General features: G+C 35.9%; 1 protein-coding gene across 1 annotated transcript in view; it reads left to right on the forward strand.

The window, feature by feature from the left end:
* The window catches only part of LRP12 (LDL receptor related protein 12), a 48,370-nt gene that overhangs the window by 23,630 nt on the left and 4,074 nt on the right, over nucleotides 1–20,666 (forward strand). Inside the window, exons 2-6 of the mRNA XM_084211004.1 lie at nucleotides 3,830–3,886; nucleotides 10,684–10,819; nucleotides 12,264–12,466; nucleotides 17,103–18,204; nucleotides 19,036–19,168. Coding sequence (XP_084067130.1) covers nucleotides 3,830–3,886; nucleotides 10,684–10,819; nucleotides 12,264–12,466; nucleotides 17,103–18,204; nucleotides 19,036–19,168 — 1,631 coding nt within the window. The remainder of the gene's footprint in view (nucleotides 1–3,829; nucleotides 3,887–10,683; nucleotides 10,820–12,263; nucleotides 12,467–17,102; nucleotides 18,205–19,035; nucleotides 19,169–20,666) is intronic.

Genomic DNA, 20,666 nt, shown 5'->3' on the forward strand with positions numbered 1-20,666 from the left:
AAGGCAGACCTAGTGCGATCTTGCTTTTGTGGTCAGTCAGCTGTGAGACATGAATCAAAAGGAATTAATTCACCTGTCTGTGGAACTACTCGTCTGTCTCTGTCTACTCCTTAGATGAGGTGGCATTGCAGCCCAGAGGATTTGAGTGGAACAGAAGAAAGTGGTAGAGGTCAAAAGGTCTGGCTTTGTGCTGTGAAAGTAAAATAAGATTTTATGGATACATCTGTAAGAATGGGTGAACAACTTTGAACATAACCATTCTTCCTTTAAACATTTGGGAGATTTTAAAATTTGTTGAAGACAAGAAGGCATCACAAATGTTGGAGGTTCTTTCATGCTGTAAAACATTCTGTCAAGAGTCCAACTCATTTAGTGACAAGTTGGGTATGGTTTTTTGTATTGCAGTCAGGCAGTCTTTAGAGATATTACCATGAATGGCAGCAACAAACTCATGTGCACCTCAGTAGAAAGCCATTAAAAGCACTTTCCATACTTTTGCTTAATCTATAGGCTACCAGTAGTTTAAAATTTCATATTCTGTTCATGAATTTATTTTGTTTTGTTTAGAAAAAGCATATTAAATGCTTGATTTTATCTTGATCCTTGTCCATTTGAAGTTTTTAACTTACGTGCAGTTGCTGACCATATCTTAAGCTGCAGGGCTAAAGTTGGCATATATTTCTGTTTTGTATTTCTACTGTTTATGAAAGGGTATGAAGAAGGTGGGTATAGTCCTGGTTACACAAGTGATGGAAGATGTTGATTTAAAAAAAACAATCCTAGTTTTTCACAGGTAGCACAGAAGGCAGAATCTTTTTGGTGTGTAGTTTCCAGTGTTGGGCTGTCAAGACTCCTATAACTGATATGGACCAACCTAGTGCTGAGTTTTGTTACGTGACACCTGTTTGACTTTAAAACTTCAGGTTGAAATGGGCATAAATAGCAAATACTTCTTTAGGACATAAAGAAATGCAAAAACTTACTGGTGACCTAAGAAATTTTATTTTACATTTTCATATTCTGCTATGTTAAATACATTAGCAGGAATTTCAAAGATAATTATGTTCCTGTATCTTAATGGAAGTTACTGATCTGTTACCTGATATATTGGTCTTCTAGAAGGCTAACTTTAAAAGGACCCATGTGATTATTTGTTGAGATCATATAAGGATCATTGCCTAAAAATTTCATAAAGCTGTCAGCAGTTAGTTACACTTAAATGGCATATGAACACACTGTTTCAATGATAGTTTTCAATAAAAGAGGAAGTAATAATCGAGAGATTCCTCATCTTTAATGTAATGAAAGTTTAGTGGGAGTTTATTTAAAACAAAAAAGACCTTATTTTGATACTGTAGTACTTGGATCTGAGTTTAGGCTTCATCATCACACATTAGTGCCACTTCTGACTAATCACTGATGTTAGTGTAACAATAAATATGACATCCCTTTATCTCAAGAGATTAATTGTTCGATTGTAAAGCATATTTAGATGGAAAATATTCAAGTGTTCTCTCTTTAGGTATTAAAGATTAATTCTTCCTTTGAACATTCGGGAGATTTAAGTTTTCTTAACCCATTAATTCTGAGTCAACACATACGGGATTTTGATGCAAGTTCCCATTTTAGTATGCTTCTCATTATTACTGATTTATAGTTTTTGTCAGTCTTTGATATATATATACTTTGTTTTGTTTTCCATCATGTCAGTGTTATGCCAGTCTTTTCATGTTTCATTGTATTTTTATCAGAACTGATTTCATTGGTATTCTGGGCTTTCTGTTTTACTGGTCTTTATGTACAGGCAGCTTGTCAGGAATTCAGATTCTGGCAGCATCAGTGATGTGCTCAAATACTGACTGTCTTCAATGTAATAACTTCAGGGTTTTTCATATTTCTAGATGTTTGTGAGTTCCTTCTTTTTTGTCACGATGTTCATTTTCAGTGTTCAATAACAGCTACAGATATAACTGTATGTGCTAATGCCCCTTTTTACGAGTAAAAAGGTGAATAATCCCTGGTGTACTTGAAAGATGAAATGTCAGTAAGTCATTTTTAGGTTAGACAAGAGGTCCTGAAATGTGTTAGTGTTTTCTTTATGCTGATGGAAATAATGGAAAACAAAACAATCAGAAATATGCTTCTGTGGAATTAGTTCCCAGTAAAATAATTTTCCAGCAAAGATGTTTATTTTGTAAATTGAGAGCTAAGTGTTACTGTACACACAAAATTAGAGTTGAGACATCCCTTGGCATGTCAGTGATATGCAAAGTGGAGAAATTATTTGGAGAACAGTTTTTTAAAATTTAAATGTGTATTTTACTTTGAAAATAATTTAATTGAAAAATAGTTGCTCACTAACACAGTATTTGAAATAGCATTTGTTTTAAAAATACTTCAGTGTTTTGAACATTGAGGAGAATTGTTGCAGTGTGGAATTTTTTTAACTGAGACAAAGCAACTTGGTATGTAAATATATGCAGTGAAATTAGTACTTTGAAAATGGAGTGGGAAACATGCCACTTTGAAGAGCCAAGGAATTTAGTTTTAAAAAATAAAAAAATTAAACTTACTGTTTTTCTACAAATTCTGATCATCAGGTTCCAAACTCTATTGTGTCTCTAAGAAGCTAAAAATTACAGCTGTCTGTATTTTGTGTCAACCCTGGGAGCCATTTCTTAAACATCTCACTCATAATCACTGTACCAGAGGAGCACTGAAGTATACTATGTTCTTGGTCAACATGTAACAGTCTTTACGTTGGTATAAAAGGAATTTGTGTTTTCTTCATATATTTAAGGTTCTTGTTCCCAGACATAGTACACTGACATTGCAGTGCTGGTAGAACAACTGATATCACATGCATGAAAATCTGTGTGACATGGCAAATCTTAAATACTACAAAACTTTGAAGGACTAAGGGTTGTGGGGTTTTTGCTTAGTGAAGTATTTTACATTTTAGATTCGCTGCCTGTGTTCAAAGGAGCTTATGTATCAAAGTCGCTCTTTTCTCCTGAAATTTCTGAAAGAATTTACTAAAAAATTTGTTGGAAAGGTTATACGAAAAGATAATGAATAAAGGAGGAGAGAAATGCACACAAATACAATTTGATGGGTCACATCCTGTACCAGGACTGCCACCTGCCAGCAAATATCTTGGCTTTACCAGACTTCTTTTGCTTTGGAGAGTACAGAGTAGTATGGTGCTTGGAGGGATAGCTTTTTTGGTCTCTTACTCTTGATGACCACATGGGTCTTGTTCTTCTTTGCAAATCTACTTCATTTTAATGAACACTGGGGGGGAGTTACTCTCGAAGGGAGATGGTTCCCTACTGTATCTGAACTGTCTTTCTGGATAAAGGGTATAGGCTGCAATTTTACTGAAATAGATGGGTATAGCCCCTGGATGTCTTATTTGCATAGCAATTACTTACAAATCTTGCTCCAAAAGGAGGTGGGGAAGATGCATTGAAAAAGACCTTTTGTGAAAATAAAATAGCACTTGATGCAAAATACAATATCTATCATCTGACATGCATAAAGTTTCTCAAAACTGACAGTATCAGTCTCTGCTTGTTCCTTAACTTTCTAGTACATCTAATTGTTCCTAGTAAACTAGCAATGCTTGGGTGGGGGTATTTTTTATTGTATGGTAACTTTCTCTCTAGTTTTTCTCTTTAATTTATGATAAAACTTATGTAGGACCTTTCATGTTTAATATTAATTAAAAGAACTTCAGGTTTGTTCATTCTGTTCTGTAAAAAGGTATCTGAAGAATTTTTACAAATTTTATCTTGGAAATTAGCTTATTCATTATGTTTAATTTTAGGAAATGGTGCTCTTGCAGAACATTCTGAAAATGTGCATATTTCAGGAGTGTCAACGGGTAAGTCATTTTTTGTAATGTTTAAATTTCATGCATGACTTAAATAGTAAATATTGAAAGCCACCTGGTATCTTATGAAGAGATATTTGGCTATAAAAATTATTACTGCCTTTTGCAGCATGTAATAAGGAATGAAGCAACTGGAACATGGAAAAATTCTCATAAGATAAAACTGATACCTGCATGCTCATGAACAGATTATGCCTTTCTAAGTGGACTGCTTAATTATTTTTCCATACAAACATTGAACTAAGAGAAAAGTTGGTTTAAGTTGAATTGATATTTTCTTTCCACAGTGAAGTTTTTGTGAAATGAAATTTACTGAAATGTAATTTTGGACACTGCTACTATCAAATCACGTAAATCCAAGAGTTATGCATTTCACCTGATTAGATTTAACTGAAACGACTGTACACTTGACTGCACAGTTTCTTTAATACAAGAAAAAAAATTTAGAACTCATGAAACTGAGAAAGTGATGAGATGCTGGGAGCATAGGGGGTATGAAAGTAGCACACACTGCTGAAAGGTTTCTATGTTCCCTTCCAATAAGTCAGTTTTAGGCCTCTTCTGGGCAGCAGCCGCAGCCGGGTCTGTTGTGTGTTAGTGATGGGGCTGTGTGGCCATTGAGGCATTGGCGTGCAGTCTTTGTTCTTCAGATGCTGTGCGCCGTCAGCAGCTGCTGGGCGTGGTTTATCATACAGATACCCGGAATATGTGCAAACAGGGAGATAAAGGCTCCTCAGCAGGTAGCAGAATACAAGCCTGGTTCTTTCCCTGGGAAAGCTGCCTCTAATCCCTAGAATTCAAACTGCTTTTCACACCTCCTTCTCCTAAAATAAGAGTCAAAATGCAAAGTTGTCCTTTTTGAGAACAGCTTGTATATCTCTGTAGTCATCCTTGCAGTATTGCTTTAAACATAACGTTGCTACTTGTGCTTGTATGGTTGAGTTTTTGGATAAATTTATGGTCAGTGGGTGGTCTCTGTTACACCTACTGCTTTCGATTTCCCTTTTATTGTTCACCACTCAAGAACTATTAAAAGTCTGTTTATAGAAGATTTTTCCTACCCATTCTTGTGCTGCGTTATTAAGAATGCTGTTGCTTTTTAATAGTACTGGTGCACCAAGTATCATATGTACTACATTTGTGGCACACTGTAAATAATAAATAGCTACATAGCTACTTGCCCCTCTTGGAGCAATTACTGCTGGAATTGGAATGGTTGAGAGACGCTATGCAGCTTTCAGAGTATGTTTTAACAACCCCTACACCTTTGTTGACTGCAGTGGTTGTGTCACAAGTCACAATACAGGCAGAAAAGCATCTGCTGGGCAAGAGGTGAATGGAATTTTTGACTCTGCTTCCAGTACTTTGGCCAGTATGCTTGAATAGGCAGTGCCAAGAAGAGCAGAACACAACGTACTTTGTCCACAAGATAACAGCAGCTGGTAGATAGAACTTTAACTATTGAGAAGAAAGATCCATTTAGAAATAAATAATAATAACGACAACAAAAATCCAAAACAAAAAAGGTATCTCTGATGTTCTTGTGTTTTTAAATAGCTTTCCAGATGGGAAAAGTACTGTACTTCTAAGTTTTGTTCTTAATACAAAGTGCAACTTCTTCACTGGGGAATTTTGAGGTAATGGGGAAGGGGTAATCTGTTAAGGGCAACCTAAAGAAAGCATATAGACTGACCCAGTAGCATTTTCCTTACTGCTCTTTGTATGTATATCTTAAATTTTAAGTGCATAGCCCAAGTATAAAAGATGGTGATTAATAAAATTTTTTTTTAGTTCCTTTTAAATAAATTGGGTCTCCCAAACATATTTTCTAACTTCCAGGTTATATGTTTAATCAAGCATACCTGGACAACTTTATATTTAGCAGAACAATTTTAAATAGAGTTTCTGTAAAATAGAACAAAAGACATCTGGCTTTTAATCTTTCTAAATCCAGCTTTCATTTGGTGTTGAAACCAAGCAAGCAATTGTCTTGGACAGTTGTACAGAGATGGGATTTAAAATGAAATTTTTGTCTTGATGGTAGATTTCCTGTCATGCTGCTGCTGTAAGACAACGAGACCTACCTTAATAAATTACATTTTAATAGCACAGACCTCTGTGGCCTTCAGTATTTATGCTTCTACTGGATACTATATTGCCAAGTTACAGGTACCCCTCTAATATATGAGCATGCTTTTTCTGCCGGCAGCAATTAGTGGAATGTTGTCTCTTTGCATATAAGCTATCACTACAGAGGAAGTGTTTATGCCTTTAAAATCTAAAGAATTCAGAAATATTTTCATGTCTGTCTTTGAGGTATGTCGAGCCATAATTGTCATGATTGCAAAACCAACTCCCCATCTGCCCAATCCCTCACATATATATATATATATATATATAAAAAATTACTTATTTTTACTGCATATGCCTCTGTATTGCAGAGCAAAGGGCATTTTAAATAAAAGCCTTTTGGCTTGACCTGGAGGCAATGATTCCCATGCCTTCTTCCCCTATAGTTCTCCACATAAGACTTTCAGTGGCTCCTGAGAGATACAATGCAATAATTATCCTCTCTGTTCACGGTTTAGACTTTATCACAACATTATTCTCTTTTTACTCTAAGCTGTTTTAAACACCTTCAGATCATTTATCCAGCTGCATTCATGTCCTTACCATGTCCAATATAATGCATACCTTATCATCCTGTGGTTCACATTGAAAGCTAATTCTTTTATCTTTTCAACTAATCTCCTGGCATTACTGTGAAGATAAATCCCTAATCTCCCTCTCCCTGCTTTTCTGAAGTGACTTTTTTCCTTGACATGTTGTTCACTCTTACTACAGGTACTTTACTTCTCAAGATCTTGCTACAGAATTTTTGCATAGGTTTCTTAATTATTTTCTTATTATAACTTGCTAGTTGAATTTGGTACAGTAAACTTTGAATTGGCTCCCTTCGGTTTGCCAGTCAACATCCTGTAGTTTACAATAATGTTCTGTAATTTGGGATGGCAAACAAATTTCAGGAAGAAATAAGAAAAATTGTTTTGTCTGTTTTTAAAAAGTCTACAGGAAAATCCATATACACCAGAAAATTACGTGCAAGCTCTTTTGACCATTATTTTATACTGTAATATATGAAACATCCTCAGTCCTAATTGCAGTATTGCAGTTTACTGAACTGTTATATCAGAGTAACAAACAGATTGCAAATAGATTTTTAATAGAATAAAGGTTATCAAAGGAAAGAGTTTGAAACAGGTAGGAGATGGATGAGTAGAATTGTGCCGAAGAATACTAGGGCATTGACGGGAATGTAAGCAGACACAATTCACGTAGAAATGGTTGTACAGGAGGAGTTGGTTCTCCCCTCCAAATATTACAGCCACCAGCAGGAGATGTGAAAACATCTTGGGCATGCATCACTGGGTGTCTTTGCTTCTCTACAATGCAGCATTCTCAATTTCTTTTGTGCTTCTGCCTTGATTGCAGACTCATTTCCTTTTATCCTGACTCGTCTAATTTTTATTCTGCTGTTCTCTTATGTATTTTTAATACTTTAAATAAATTATACTAAATGTAATCAGTTTACCTGTAGTTTTAAGTTGTCCTAAACACAGCTGATCTGTATGACAAAAGCTAGTAGGGCTGCTAGCAATTGAGATTAAAAGTCAAGTTTTCCTCAGCTTGAAGTAAGAATGTTTGCCTCTATTGATGCATTTTTGTTTCACATACTGCCAGTTGGATTTTTTTAATCCCATATCCTTTGTGGTGTTGCTTACATTCTGCATGTTTACAAATATGTGAATAAAATGTATGTTGCATTATAGACTATTATGGTGTAGGAGAAACATCCTTGTTAGGCAGAGGGTCAGGAACTGTTTTTAAAGGCTTGCTATTGTCTTTACAAAGTATATTCCCTTTAAAGCTGTTCTATTTCAAAAGGCTATCCTTGATTTTAAAAATTTATCTGAGAAATTATTCTCTCTCAAAAAGACTGCACTTCTGAAGTGCAGCTTCTGCGCAGTTATCTTGACCTTTATACACCTTTTAAGCAAACAGATTTCTGTTGTCCCCTGACTAATAAGTAATATATTTTTAGTGCATGAATATATATCAAGTATGCAGATGCGTTTAGCTTGTCTAGCCAACTTGAAGTTAAGAAAGCTGCAATTTGCTTTTCAAGTCCATTCCCTTTTTTTTGAACCCTGCTTTGTCACATGAATACTTTCTTTGGTGTTTTCTCCTCTACAGCATTAGTACAGTTTTGTTCACCCTGTATTATTGTGCCTGTGGTCATTCTTGCTTCCTTGTGCCCTCCATAGTCTGCTTCTCTCTCCCCATGTTGGATGCTCTTGCAAATAAATGATCATCTTTTGCTCTCAGCTCTAGTGTGAGCTTTACTGGAAACAGAGAAAAAGACTTCTTAATAAAAGCATGTAGAAATTACAGGGATAAGGTTGGTTCTGCAAAGGATAAAAAAAATCCTGAGTTTGAGTAAAAACTGGAAGCTTTCATGTGCTCTGAAAGTTCTACCTTGGTTATACAGGATTTTCATGTGGAATTTCTTCTATTCAGACTTGTGTACAAATACATTACTGTTTGTACTGCTGTAGGGTTTAGCATGTTAATGTTTTTGGAGTTGAACTCTGTAAAACTGAATGAGCCCATGTTGAATGGATTTTTTCTAATGTATTTTAGTGAAAAGTTTCTTTTGTCAGGTAAACTTAATGGCTTCTTTGGAGGTTCTCAGTTACAAAATTTTGTCTGTCAGTTTGGAAATATCTGATGGCATGTGTATGTTGTAGTGTAAATTTTACCTCTGGGCAACTTTTTTGAAGTTGGGGACTATTTCAGTAGTAACCAAGTAGTATATGGATTTGTTGCCAGCATTTGCAAGCTTGGTACAAAATGTCTTACACATTCTTCTACTTTTTTGCATGTTTTTGTTCTGTATGTTTTTTGGGTTTTGTTAAAATTGCTATTTTACTTTAGCAACTGAATAACCAGCTTTTCTTTCAAGTCCTTACATTTATTGCCTGAACAAATGTTAAGTATCAAAAGATCACTTACACAGGAGCTGTGTTCCAAATTATCATGGTGTTAGAGCACCACCTATAGGGTTTGCTCAAAAATTCAAAAGAAAGTTAATGATTGCATTATCAAATTAAATAATATCTTTCTGTATTTTGTGACTTTCATCCCGAGATATTAGGGCAGCTTCTGTGTCCTACAGTTAAGGTATGTTAATACTTAACTGTGAAGCATGACCAAAGCTCTGAAAACATGTGAAAAACTATTTAAAGCAGTTTTCTCTTACAGATATACAGGAAAATAGAAAATTTCCAAAGTTTCATTTTTGTTGTGGTATTTAAGTTAATGCAGAAAATACAGACATAAGTCAGCATTTTTGTCTTTTAGTCCTTCTAAAATATATTTTAAAGTGTATTTGTTATTCCATATAGAAATACTTTAAAGTAATAATAATAATAATAAAATAATAATAATTTTATCATTTCAGGTCCCTGTAGTATTGGAAAATTACTTTAAAAGCTTGATTGTGTATACAAATAGAAAAAAGTAACCTGTCCACAAATTACATTATTGCAAGTTTTCCACTGTTATAAATGCAGTTCATTCTTCATCATATTTGTTTATTCATCAGTTCTGATTGGATATTTTAATAAAATAAGAATTCTAAAAGGTTTTGATGATCAAACAATAATGGAAGTGCTTCCTTATTTGTAATAGTTCTTGTGTTCAAATTAGTGCGCATAACTTACTGGGCTACCAGTAACTTTGGCAGCTTGGCAGATTTTGGACTATCAGTAATAAAACTGAAAAAATAAAAACAAAGAGGGCAGTAATTTTTAATGTGTTTTCTCACCACTGAGACTTCCTCATAATTTGAAGCTCTGCAGTGAGAGTATTCTAGGCTTTCTGTTTATGTGAAGGTTGTGTATATGCTATATGACAAGTGTTGGATACGAGGCTGCTAAGAGGGGGGCAAAACAGGAAAATAAATCCATAAAGTGTAAGTACATACTTCAGATAAAATCAGAAGAATTAAGAACACTCCAGCTGTGGAAGGAACAGCAGCTGAGTTAAGGCCAGTGCAGAAATCTACGCCTATTATAAAGTAAGAGTACAAATGACTGAGTTATTTCAGTTGCATATAATTAGGCCTATAAATGTAAGCTTTCTAGTCCATTATCAGAAATGTAGCTATGCAGGTCTCTCTGCTGCAGTAAGTGCTCTTTTCCTTTCAAGCATTTGGAATCATGTGTATGGAGATCATTTCCATGCCAAGAACTGGAAGGGGGAAGGTATTTGATTGATGGTCAAACACTGGGTCTGCCTAAGACAGGAAATTTCAGCTGCTTTGTTATATAGCTTTAATTTGTTTTTCACCTTCTAATACACTTCTCAGTATAAGGGGTTAATGCATGGTTAAATTGAACTGAATCTTTGTAAAGACTAAAAATAAATTTAAAAATAAAAAATCTTAATAAAGTTGTAAAAATCCACATAGAATAATATTTTTTTAATCTGTAATAGTAATTGACTTAAGTGCATATTGCTGCACTGGCAGCGTTGGAAAACATCTTTTGGCTGACATGTTCCATTACAAACTCCTTTAGAAGTTTGGGTTTTTTAATTGGTACGTCATCTAACTCACTCTCTTCTCCCTGATTAGGTGATGATTGGTTGGGTGGGGTCTTTTGTCCTACTAGCTTTTTAAAAAATTGAATTAATCAAGTTGCTTTCAATATATGTGTCTTTTTTAGCTTGTGGAGATATTCCAGAACAAATTCGATCACCAAGCGGGACAATCACAAGTCCAGGGTGGCCCTCTGAGTATCCTGCCCGAATTAACTGTAGCTGGTACATCCATGCCAACCCAGGGGAGATCATTACTATAAGGTAACAGTGCTCCTGTAATATTCATGTGGCTGGAAGAAGTACTAACCAGACTTTTTTAGCTTCCAGTTGTACACATACCAGTTTTCTCTTCCTTCCAGTAAGTGAAGAATTTCAGTTCTGTCTGGTTTTTGCCTTTCCCTTTATTTGATTTGCTTGCACACAGCCATGTAGCATTTGTTTTTAACTGGACAATCAGTGACTAGAAAAAACTTCCATGTGCTCATTTATTTGGATTTTTTCAGTGTGTCGTGATACACAGGAATTTTTCATTAAAAAGTATGTAAGTAAATGTGATTAAATGCTGTAATGCTTCATTGCTATGAGGTCTCTTGGTGTGCTTAAAAATGTCAGGGACAAATAGCAAGTCAATAGATAGCAGCTTAGGAAAGGCTGAGTTTTAATGCAAGGGAGTTCCTCAGTTTCACATATCTTGTAACTTTTCTAAAATAGTAATGTAAAAAACTTGTGGATTCAAGTTCTCATCAATTCATTTCTACTACTGATTTCTTTTAGCATCAACATACAAATTAGTAGTGCTTTGTAGACTTGATTATGAAATTGCATTACCTGCATATTTTTTTCAGTTTCCAGTTCAGACTTGCTGACCTAAGGAACTGCTCTTCATTAAAAAGTATTTACTTTGACATCAGTTACTTGTTTAAATTCTGCCTCTTAATTTAAACAGTCTTTCTACTAAATATTTGACTGGCATAAATGCAATGTAAAATAGGTAAAACTGTTCAGCTACTAGAATGCTTTCTAAACTTTTCATACTCTTTATTTTTAATAAAACTCTTTTTTCTCTCATGTTGTTTTCTTTCCCTCATACATCCCACATTTCAGTCTGATAGTGCTCTGTTGTCTGTACTGACCTGTTCTGCAGAGTCTCCTCCTCAAACATCATTACTGTGGCAGCTTGTCTTGACCAAGTGCAGCCATCCCATGGCAGTCCATGACATAATGTTGGGGTAGCTGAGTAGTGCAACTCGGAGAAAGTCATATCTGAAAACATAATTTTGAACAATTTAGCTGTATTTATAGTGTCAAATCATGTTGCTGCCATAAGTGTAGTATTAGCTAAAATTGTGGTGAAATTTGAGTTAAAATCACTTAGTAGTGTATGAAAGTCATCAAATGAGAAATATAAGGACAATTTCATTACCAGAATTTTAGATTAAGACAGTGTGTGTTTTTGTAGCAAAATTGCATTTAAGTGGTGGATGCAATATTTTGTTAGACAGAATAGATCCTTGCTGTCCTCGTAATATAAAAGTATCAGCACAAGGTTAAACCCTATTTCTACATTGGTAGAGAGAAGCTACTTTTTATTTCAGAAGTATTTATTTCAAAAATAACTTCAAGCTAATTTTCATGTGTAGTAATTCAGCATCTTGTTAGTGTAATATTCTGTTCAGTAGCAATTTTGACCTTTTCTCTTTTTCAGCTTTCAAGATTTTGATGTTCAGGGATCTCGACGATGCAGCTCAGATTGGTTAACAATTGGAAGCTACAAGAACATTGAAGGCTACAGAGCATGTGGCTCTTCCATTCCCTCACCATACATCTCTTCACAGGATCATGTTTGGATAAGGTTTCATTCAGATGATAGCATCTCCAGAAAAGGCTTCAGATTAGCCTACTTTGCTGGTATGTTTCAAATGATACTTTGTATAATTTTATGGTTTCACTTTTTGTTTCCTGTTTCAAGAATTACTTCCTTATAACAGGGTGCAGTATTGACTACGGGTCTTTCCTGTAGTCATCTCAAGGTCTACTGAAACCAGAGAAAATACAGATTAGGTAATGTATTTTGATCCCATGTACAATCTGAATATTCAAAGTAACAATAAGCAAATGGAATAATATTTGGGAAGAAAAGGTTAGCCAGAAGTAGTAAGCACCTGGAAGTTCTTTAAACATAGTAAGATTTGAAATGTTTTCATCAGACTAAAATTAATTTGTTGAAGTAGTTGGGTAAACTTCTGAGTATCATAAATACAGGGAGAGAGGAAATAAATGGCAGGATTTTTTTTTTTACATTTCTCATAGAATTTGCATCATTTTTCCCATATCCAGAAGTCATACTGTCTTAAAAAGAAAAATAAATCTGAAAAATCCCACCCCCATTGATAGATTATTCCAGCCAAGTGCAGACATGGTTCTGTAAATGCAAAATTTTTCTTGTGTAATTACAGAATGTGGTAAGAACCAGTTATCAGTAGTAGTAGTTTGAGACTGTTTTGTGAGCCATTTTTGTTCTATTAAAGGTTGCCAGGAGAGAGGAGGAAGCCAGTCATGGGTCAAGACTAGTTCTGAACTTTTCCTGGCTTTAAGAGATATTACAGTTTTATGTAATAGCATGATTATGGTGTTCTACATCATGATCATCCCAAAATACTGGGTTAGGTTGTTCTTGGTTTTCACAATTATTTCATGTTACCTTACTCCCTCCAGGTGTGCCTATGTCCACTCACTGGCCTGCTCCAGATTTCTGTGCATGCTGACTTTTGACTCCTCCATAAAACAATTCATACTTGTAAATATATCCAGTGCTGCCCACCTTCAAAACTGTTCCAACAAGATTCAGTAAATCTACCCCTGATCTCCTCTAGTCTAAGCTCCTGGTTTTTAATCTGCACTCTTCTTACCTTGTAGCTTCCTCCACTATGTCATTCTCTCACAAACAGGTTTCCTAGCAGGCTTATCCCTCTCTATCACCTGTTCTCAACTCTACAAAAAAGCTCCTGCTGTGGTTCAGTCCTTGCGCTTTAGCAGGTCTTGGGGAAGTAATGCAGCCTTGCATTTGATGCTGGCCCAGCTTTCAGGGCAGTGTTGTACCTGGGTTTTGTGCACTCTCTCACCAAAAACATGTCAGGGAGCAGGGAAGAAGCCACTGGCCAGTCAGTCATCCTGTGCTGCTCTTTCTGCCAGTGACCCAGGTGAACACTGCTACCTGTGTCAGGCATCAGCTTCTGCCGTTTTCACCTCCCTCTTGAAGTAGGTGCAGAGGAAAGGCAGCATTCTTTCAGGGGTTTTGAGAAGGAAAGATACCTTGGATAAAAGTGTGGAATAGGTGGGGGAGGTAAGCTGTGGGCTTTCTAGAATTTTTGCTCTTCCTCTTTCCAGATCCTTTCCTCTTTTTTTCTCTGATCTTGAGACAATTTCATTATGTAACCCTTCTTGGAAGAAGCTCTAACATTTTCAGTAACAAGCAGTTTTTTCTGTTAATTGGTTTCTTTTATTTTGTGTTGTAGATTAGAGTGCTTAAGACTTTAATCCTATGTTTATAAATGTCTTTTTTTAAAGAAATAAGATTTATTTTGGGGAGATTTGTTCATTTTTTTAACAAACAAGCCTTGCTGAAACTTTGGGTTGAGTTTGTTCCCTATGTTTGATAGAATACTTAGGAAGTATTTCACAGTTGAGGTGTAGTGTTTTAGTGATCAGAGTGGTCTTGTGATGTTTTAAACTAACCTGTATATAGGTGAAGAGTTGACAGTTGCTTTAATAATTATCTGGTCATTTCTGCTTTTGAGTCTCAAAAAAAGCTCCTAAAATGCTAATGCATTTGCTGTGCATTCAACTGTGCCATTATGTTTGGTCTCTTCTCATCAGCATCATGCAGTAGTGCTCAGATTAACACCTCAATAGATTATTTAATTCATAGTTTTTAAGGCTACTCTCAAAGTTGGCAAGTCATTGTGGAAAAAGGGGAAGAACCAGTAATACATCAGTTGCTTGGATGCAAGTTAGGCCTGTCTGTGCTGGAATGATAGAAACACTACAGATTCCAAGTACAAAAGTGACCATTAGGAAGCCCCATGTATAAAATCTGATGTGGAAGATAGGCCTTGTGAATTGTTTGAATTAATTCTTGTTTAAAGAAAATAATAGGTAAATATTAATATTTAAATAAAAACAAACCAGTAATAGAAAAGAAAAAAGCTTTACAGATAGGAAGGGTACTGGACTAGAAAGTAAATTTTGGGCCACTTTTATTTGTCTTTCTTCCTTCTGTCTTCCTCCAGCTACTTATTTATCTGCCTTTTAAATTACAGGAGTTGAAATGGGATAGAGTTTACTAATGGTGATGTAGAGTGGAAAATAAAGTTACTAAAAGCACAGAGGTCAATGGCCACTGTAAATGTAGGAAAGAATTATGTTAGTCCTTTGGCTACAACTGTATATGGGTGCTGCTAATGATATTGTCCTGAAATCTTTTGTGGTACAGCTCCCAAAGTTAGTCTTATTTAGTACATCCCTTATCATTTTAAGACTCTAATTTTTGATTCAAAGAAAAATTTTCTTCATGTAAGGATTGCAGGATTGGTGATTAAAAATGCTAAATCAGGATCAAGTACCCCAGCTCTTTTCTGAGATGTTTAAAAGCTTGTTGAAGGAAGGGCTTGTGTTGAAATTGTATCCTGTTTTGATACTGCAGCATTCCCATCCCAATATCTATAACCCCATGTTACAGCTTTCTTCTCAACCTCTTCCGGGTTCTGCAATGCATACGGACTGAGCTAGATTATAATCAGTACTTGAACAGCTTCAATGATGCATGTTCTCCTACCTCTTATTCACCTCCCACCTACTTCTCCTCCCACCTACTATTCTCTTACCTCCACCTATGGAGCTTAGTCATTCAATTTAGGTAGGACTAGTCTAGCAGTTCAGTTTTACAGGTTTTAAATTCAAGGCCAAGGTTACAACTTTGCCATACTAATATTGTCAACCATATGTATGTCTGAGTATACTATAAATACTTACATATCTGTAACAGAACAAGAAGATGGTATCATTTATACGGCATCTGTTCTTTGGATTTTTTTTGTGTGAAATGAACATGTTTTAAAAATTAGTCTCTGACAACACATACATTTTGCTCTCCTTTCATTCTTCAGTCTCTGAAAGCAAATTTGTAGACTTAAACATTCTTTAGCCGTACATATAACATTTATCACTCTTGATTTCATTTTTTCCTGCATTCACTTTTTAAAACCCTTAGCATTTGTGAAATTTAAAAATTGTGTTGTACTATTCTAAAGAAAAATTATTTTAAGTTAGTTTATTTATTTTCAGTGGTTTCTAAGTATTAAAGAAAGAAAAAAAGGAGAACAAAAGTGTGATATGACTTGACCTATCACAGCAGGTTAGTCCAGCAAGAAGAACCCAAGCTAGTGAAAACTTTTATCATGTTGTGTAGCAAAGCACTGGAACTTTAAAAATACTTGATTAGAGAAGGCCCTGAAGAGCCTAATCAAACACCAGTTGACCCTGTTTTAAGCAGATGATTTTATTAGATGGCCTCCATTCCAATCTGAATTGTTCTCTTTTAAAAAAAGATAAAACATGCTTCTCCTGCACCATTAGGATTTCAGTAAGTTTATCATGCTGCCTTTCCTGTTTCCTTATTAACACTTTAGGTATAGTGTTCCTTAGAATGAATGTATATTTGTCTAGTTTATTTCTGAATTACTCTTGTGTAGGACCGTGTGCATTGCAGACATGTTTTAAATATTTTGACCATGCCAGTTTGTTTGATAGCAAATTTTACAGTCTGTACTGTGGTTTGTAGAAATAACTGATTGAAAATTATGCATCAGTGTTTGACTCAGCTGGATTGTTGCAGAACTGAAGTAGCTCGGATCCCAGGTATGCTTCTGTATTCAACATGGCTGGAACTTTAATAAGTAAAGGCAAACGTGTTTTTGCATTTGCTGCACTCCCATCTTAGTTGCTGCAGGAGAGACAGGAGCAAACAGTGAGAAAAGGAGAAGGCAGAGGTTTCTTTTTGTGGTTGGTGGTAATATGTAATCTTCAGCTGTCAGCTTCTCTCTTGCCTTAGATCCTTTGGTACACAGTAGGAACCTCCAAAAGCAGGAGAGAGTCTGACTGCTTTTCTGGGAAAGAATTTGAGGAGATAACCAGTACTGCAGCTCAAAATGTTTCTGTATTTTGAGTGATAGATGAGAGAGTGTTTTTCTAACTTATTTTTAGCATGTTTGAAGTCAGATTTCTCAATAGCTATAAATGAGCATTGTTTTCTTGCTTGGGTTAAAGTTATTTGACTGAAATCAGCTAAGGATAAGGTTCATGCTGATGTGTTGATGGAATTTTGACTTGAAAGAACTGTTTTGTCTTGAAATTTGCTGAATGTTGCCATGGTTTAAAGACACTTCAGGCATTTGCTTTGCCCTTCTGAAGTACCTGGTGCAGCAAATAAACACAGCACAAACCATAAAGGGCTAAACTCTAAGAAAATATTTTTTTTAACTTTCAGGGAAATCTGATGAACCAAGTTGTGATTGTGACCAGTTTCATTGTGCTAATGGGAAGTGTATTCCAGAAAGTTGGAAATGTAACAATATGGATGAATGTGGAGACAACTCAGATGAAGAAATCTGTGCCAAAGCTAATCCTCCGACAGCTTCTTCCTTTCAGCCTTGTGCATCCGATCAGTTCCAGTGTCTTTCCCGCTTCACCAAGCTTTACACTTGCCTTCCAGAATCTTTAAAATGTGACGGTAACATTGATTGTCTTGACCTGGGAGATGAAATAGACTGTGATGTGCCAACCTGTGGACAGTGGTTAAAATACTTTTATGGTACTTTCAGTTCTCCCAACTATCCTGACTTCTACCCACCTGGTAGCAACTGCACCTGGCTGATAGACACTGGTGATCATCGCAAAGTAATCTTGCGATTCACCGATTTTAAACTTGATGGTACAGGTTATGGAGACTATGTCAAAATATATGATGGATTAGAGGAGAATCCACGGAGACTCTTGCGTGTACTGACAGCATTTGACTCTCATGCTCCCCTCACAGTTGTTTCATCCTCAGGACAGATAAGAGTGCATTTTTGTGCTGACAAAGTGAATGCTGCAAGAGGGTTCAATGCAACGTATCAAGTTGATGGCTTCTGTTTGCCCTGGGAAATCCCATGCGGTGGAAACTGGGGGTGCTACACAGAGCAGCAACGCTGCGACGGCTACTGGCACTGTCCAAATGGAAGGGATGAAACCAACTGCACCATGTGCCAAAGAGATGAGTTCCCCTGCTCTCGAAATGGTGTTTGCTACCCTCGTTCAGATCGCTGCAACTACCAGAACCATTGCCCTAATGGTTCAGATGAAAAGAATTGTTTCTTCTGTCAGCCAGGCAATTTTCACTGTAAAAATAACCGCTGTGTGTTTGAGAGCTGGGTTTGTGATTCTCAAGATGACTGTGGCGATGGCAGTGACGAAGAGAATTGCCCAGTCATTGTGCCCACTAGAGTGATAACTGCAGCTGTCATTGGGAGTCTTATTTGTGGATTGCTGCTTGTCATTGCACTGGGATGTACTTGTAAATTGTACTCACTCAGGATGTTTGAGCGAAGGTTAGTAGAACTCAACTTTATTAAATATTTTGGTGCTTTCTTTTCTTTGTACTTGAAGTAGTTTTGTTGCCATACAGATATTGTTGCGCATGATTTGTAAATACATTGCTCCTTTTTCTTTGAGAGTAAAAAGAGGTTGGTTAATCATAGACTTTATCAAATTGGAAGGGACCCATAAGGAATATCAAGTCCAACTCCTTACTTTTTGCAGGACATCTGAAGATGACACCTTGCTAAGACCTATGGCTGAGCATTGTCCAGATGCTCCTTGTACTCTGAAGGCTGGGTGCCTTGGCCCAGTTTCCTGGAGAGCCTGTTCCAGGGACTGACTACTCCCCCTGTGAAGAAAAGGGGATAGAAGTATTCTGATCACTTCACTATTGAGGGTTAAAACTTTCAGATGGTGTTACCAAAAAAGGAAATGTGGGGAAACTGCAGTTAATTAATTTGCAATTTATATCACTGTTCTGTATATAACAGAACAGCGGGTTTCTTCTCTTGTAGGTTAGTTCATACCAGGATTACATATCCTTCAATCTTTTACAATAATAGAAGTGTTACTTTCGATGCTTTTTATATTTAGCTTATGGGTTTGGGCTGGTTTGTTTGTTTTTAAGAAATTTATTGTTGAGTTGGTTTTTTTGCTCTCATTTCAGCTGGACAGACTCACAGGAAATGACTTTATATTCTTTGCCAATTAAATTTCAATTAAGTTAGCAAAACTTCATCATCTGAAGTTTTCTATTTCAGATTATAATAGTCTGATGTACTTTCATTCATATATATATATCAGTGTCTTATGTATTCTGAAATTTCTTTTCTCTTTGCAAGGTCATTTGAAACTCATTTGTCAAGGGTTGAGGCTGAGCTGTTAAGAAGAGAAGCTCCTCCATCCTATGGACAATTAATTGCCCAGGGTTTAATTCCACCAGTTGAAGATTTCCCTGTTTGTTCCCCAAATCAGGTAAGATTTTAAAATAGCAGGCAGACCCCTTAAATTTTAAGGACACTGAAATAAAGATATTTTAACTTTAATCTGCTTCCCTTTCCTCTTAATATTTCCTTTTCCTCCTTTCAAGTCAACAGCGTAATACAAATGATCAGCCCTTGAACAAAATCAAGTCTATAGTAACACCACCGTTCATTTTGCAGGCTTCCTTTTGTTGGCAATGCCATTAATGCACACCATAGAACCTCCTCTTGCATGAAGAGTAATGGATTGGTAGATCTAATTGTATGTTCTGTATTACTGTTGTGAAAATAAAGATTGCAAGATGGCACTTTGCAATTTGGGAAAGAAGACCTAAACTTCTAATGCAAAATGGTAGTTCACATGCACAGTGTGTAGGTATGGTCATGCCTGCTGTGCATAACAAGATGATGGGGAAAGACAAGGTGTCATATCATATAAAATCATCACGAATGAGTAATAAAACAAAAGCTAGTAAATGGCAGTCAGTAATTTCTAGTCACCCAGATTCAGATGCATTGGTTAGTGCAGATGGTTAGTTCATTTCTTACTTGGTTGATAAATGAGTTTCTCTCAAAAAATTTTTCAAGGAGTTAAAAAATGTCTTTCAGTTATAAAGCTCTTGTGAGAAATAGAAGTCTTAGTCTGGGAATCCTGATGTGCTCTATTAGAGTTGACATTAATTATATTGTGTTGCAGTTAATATAGCAAAGTTTATGGTAAGAAAAAATAGCATTACTATCACATGTTCTTTCATGCTCACATGTTCACAAGTAGCTAGGATCTGCCACAAAATATTAGAGGAAAAGAGGAAAATAAATTCCAGTTTGCACAAGAGGCTCTAAAGAAACATCGTAAAGATTTTTTGATAGCTAAATTAGCACTGAACTTCATTAATGAATCTAATAAATGTCTGTAGTGAACACTGTAGAATCCCTTGTTCTTTATCAGTGGGTTATTGTAGTTATAATAAAGATCAATATGTTTATGTTTCAAACCAGTTCTGTACTTTTACAAATTTGTCTTGCTGTCCTATTTTCCAAAAAAATTAACCTTCACTGGTTTATGATGGATCTGTGTTCACAAGTCTCTTGAGGTAGGGTTAGCTTAAGAAAGTCCCTGGAGACAATGCCATTGTCATGCCCAGATGTGTAAATCCTCCAGTACAGGTAACTTGGAACAAACCAGTGCTTCCTGAAGAAGCACTGTCTGAAGGATGGTGGAAGAGGGATGAAGGTGATGGCATGAGAGCACTAAATCTCAGTTTTTATAAATTGAGGGAAATAACATGCATGTATGTTAAGGGTTTAATCAGGGAATGGCTCTTCTGAAGAATATTTTATTTTTTTTTGCCATAATCTTAATGAAAAGTTGTGAATTTGGCCTTTATCCTCTAATTAAACACATTTGTGAATATTTTTATAATGATGGGCACCTGGAATATCTTCTACCCTATTTGAGAATGGAGCTACTTAGCTGAGGCAGTGTTTTC

This window comes from Fringilla coelebs (assembly GCF_963513975.1).
Source record: "Fringilla coelebs genome assembly, chromosome: 1".
In the NCBI taxonomy this organism is placed as follows: domain Eukaryota; kingdom Metazoa; phylum Chordata; class Aves; order Passeriformes; family Fringillidae; genus Fringilla; species Fringilla coelebs.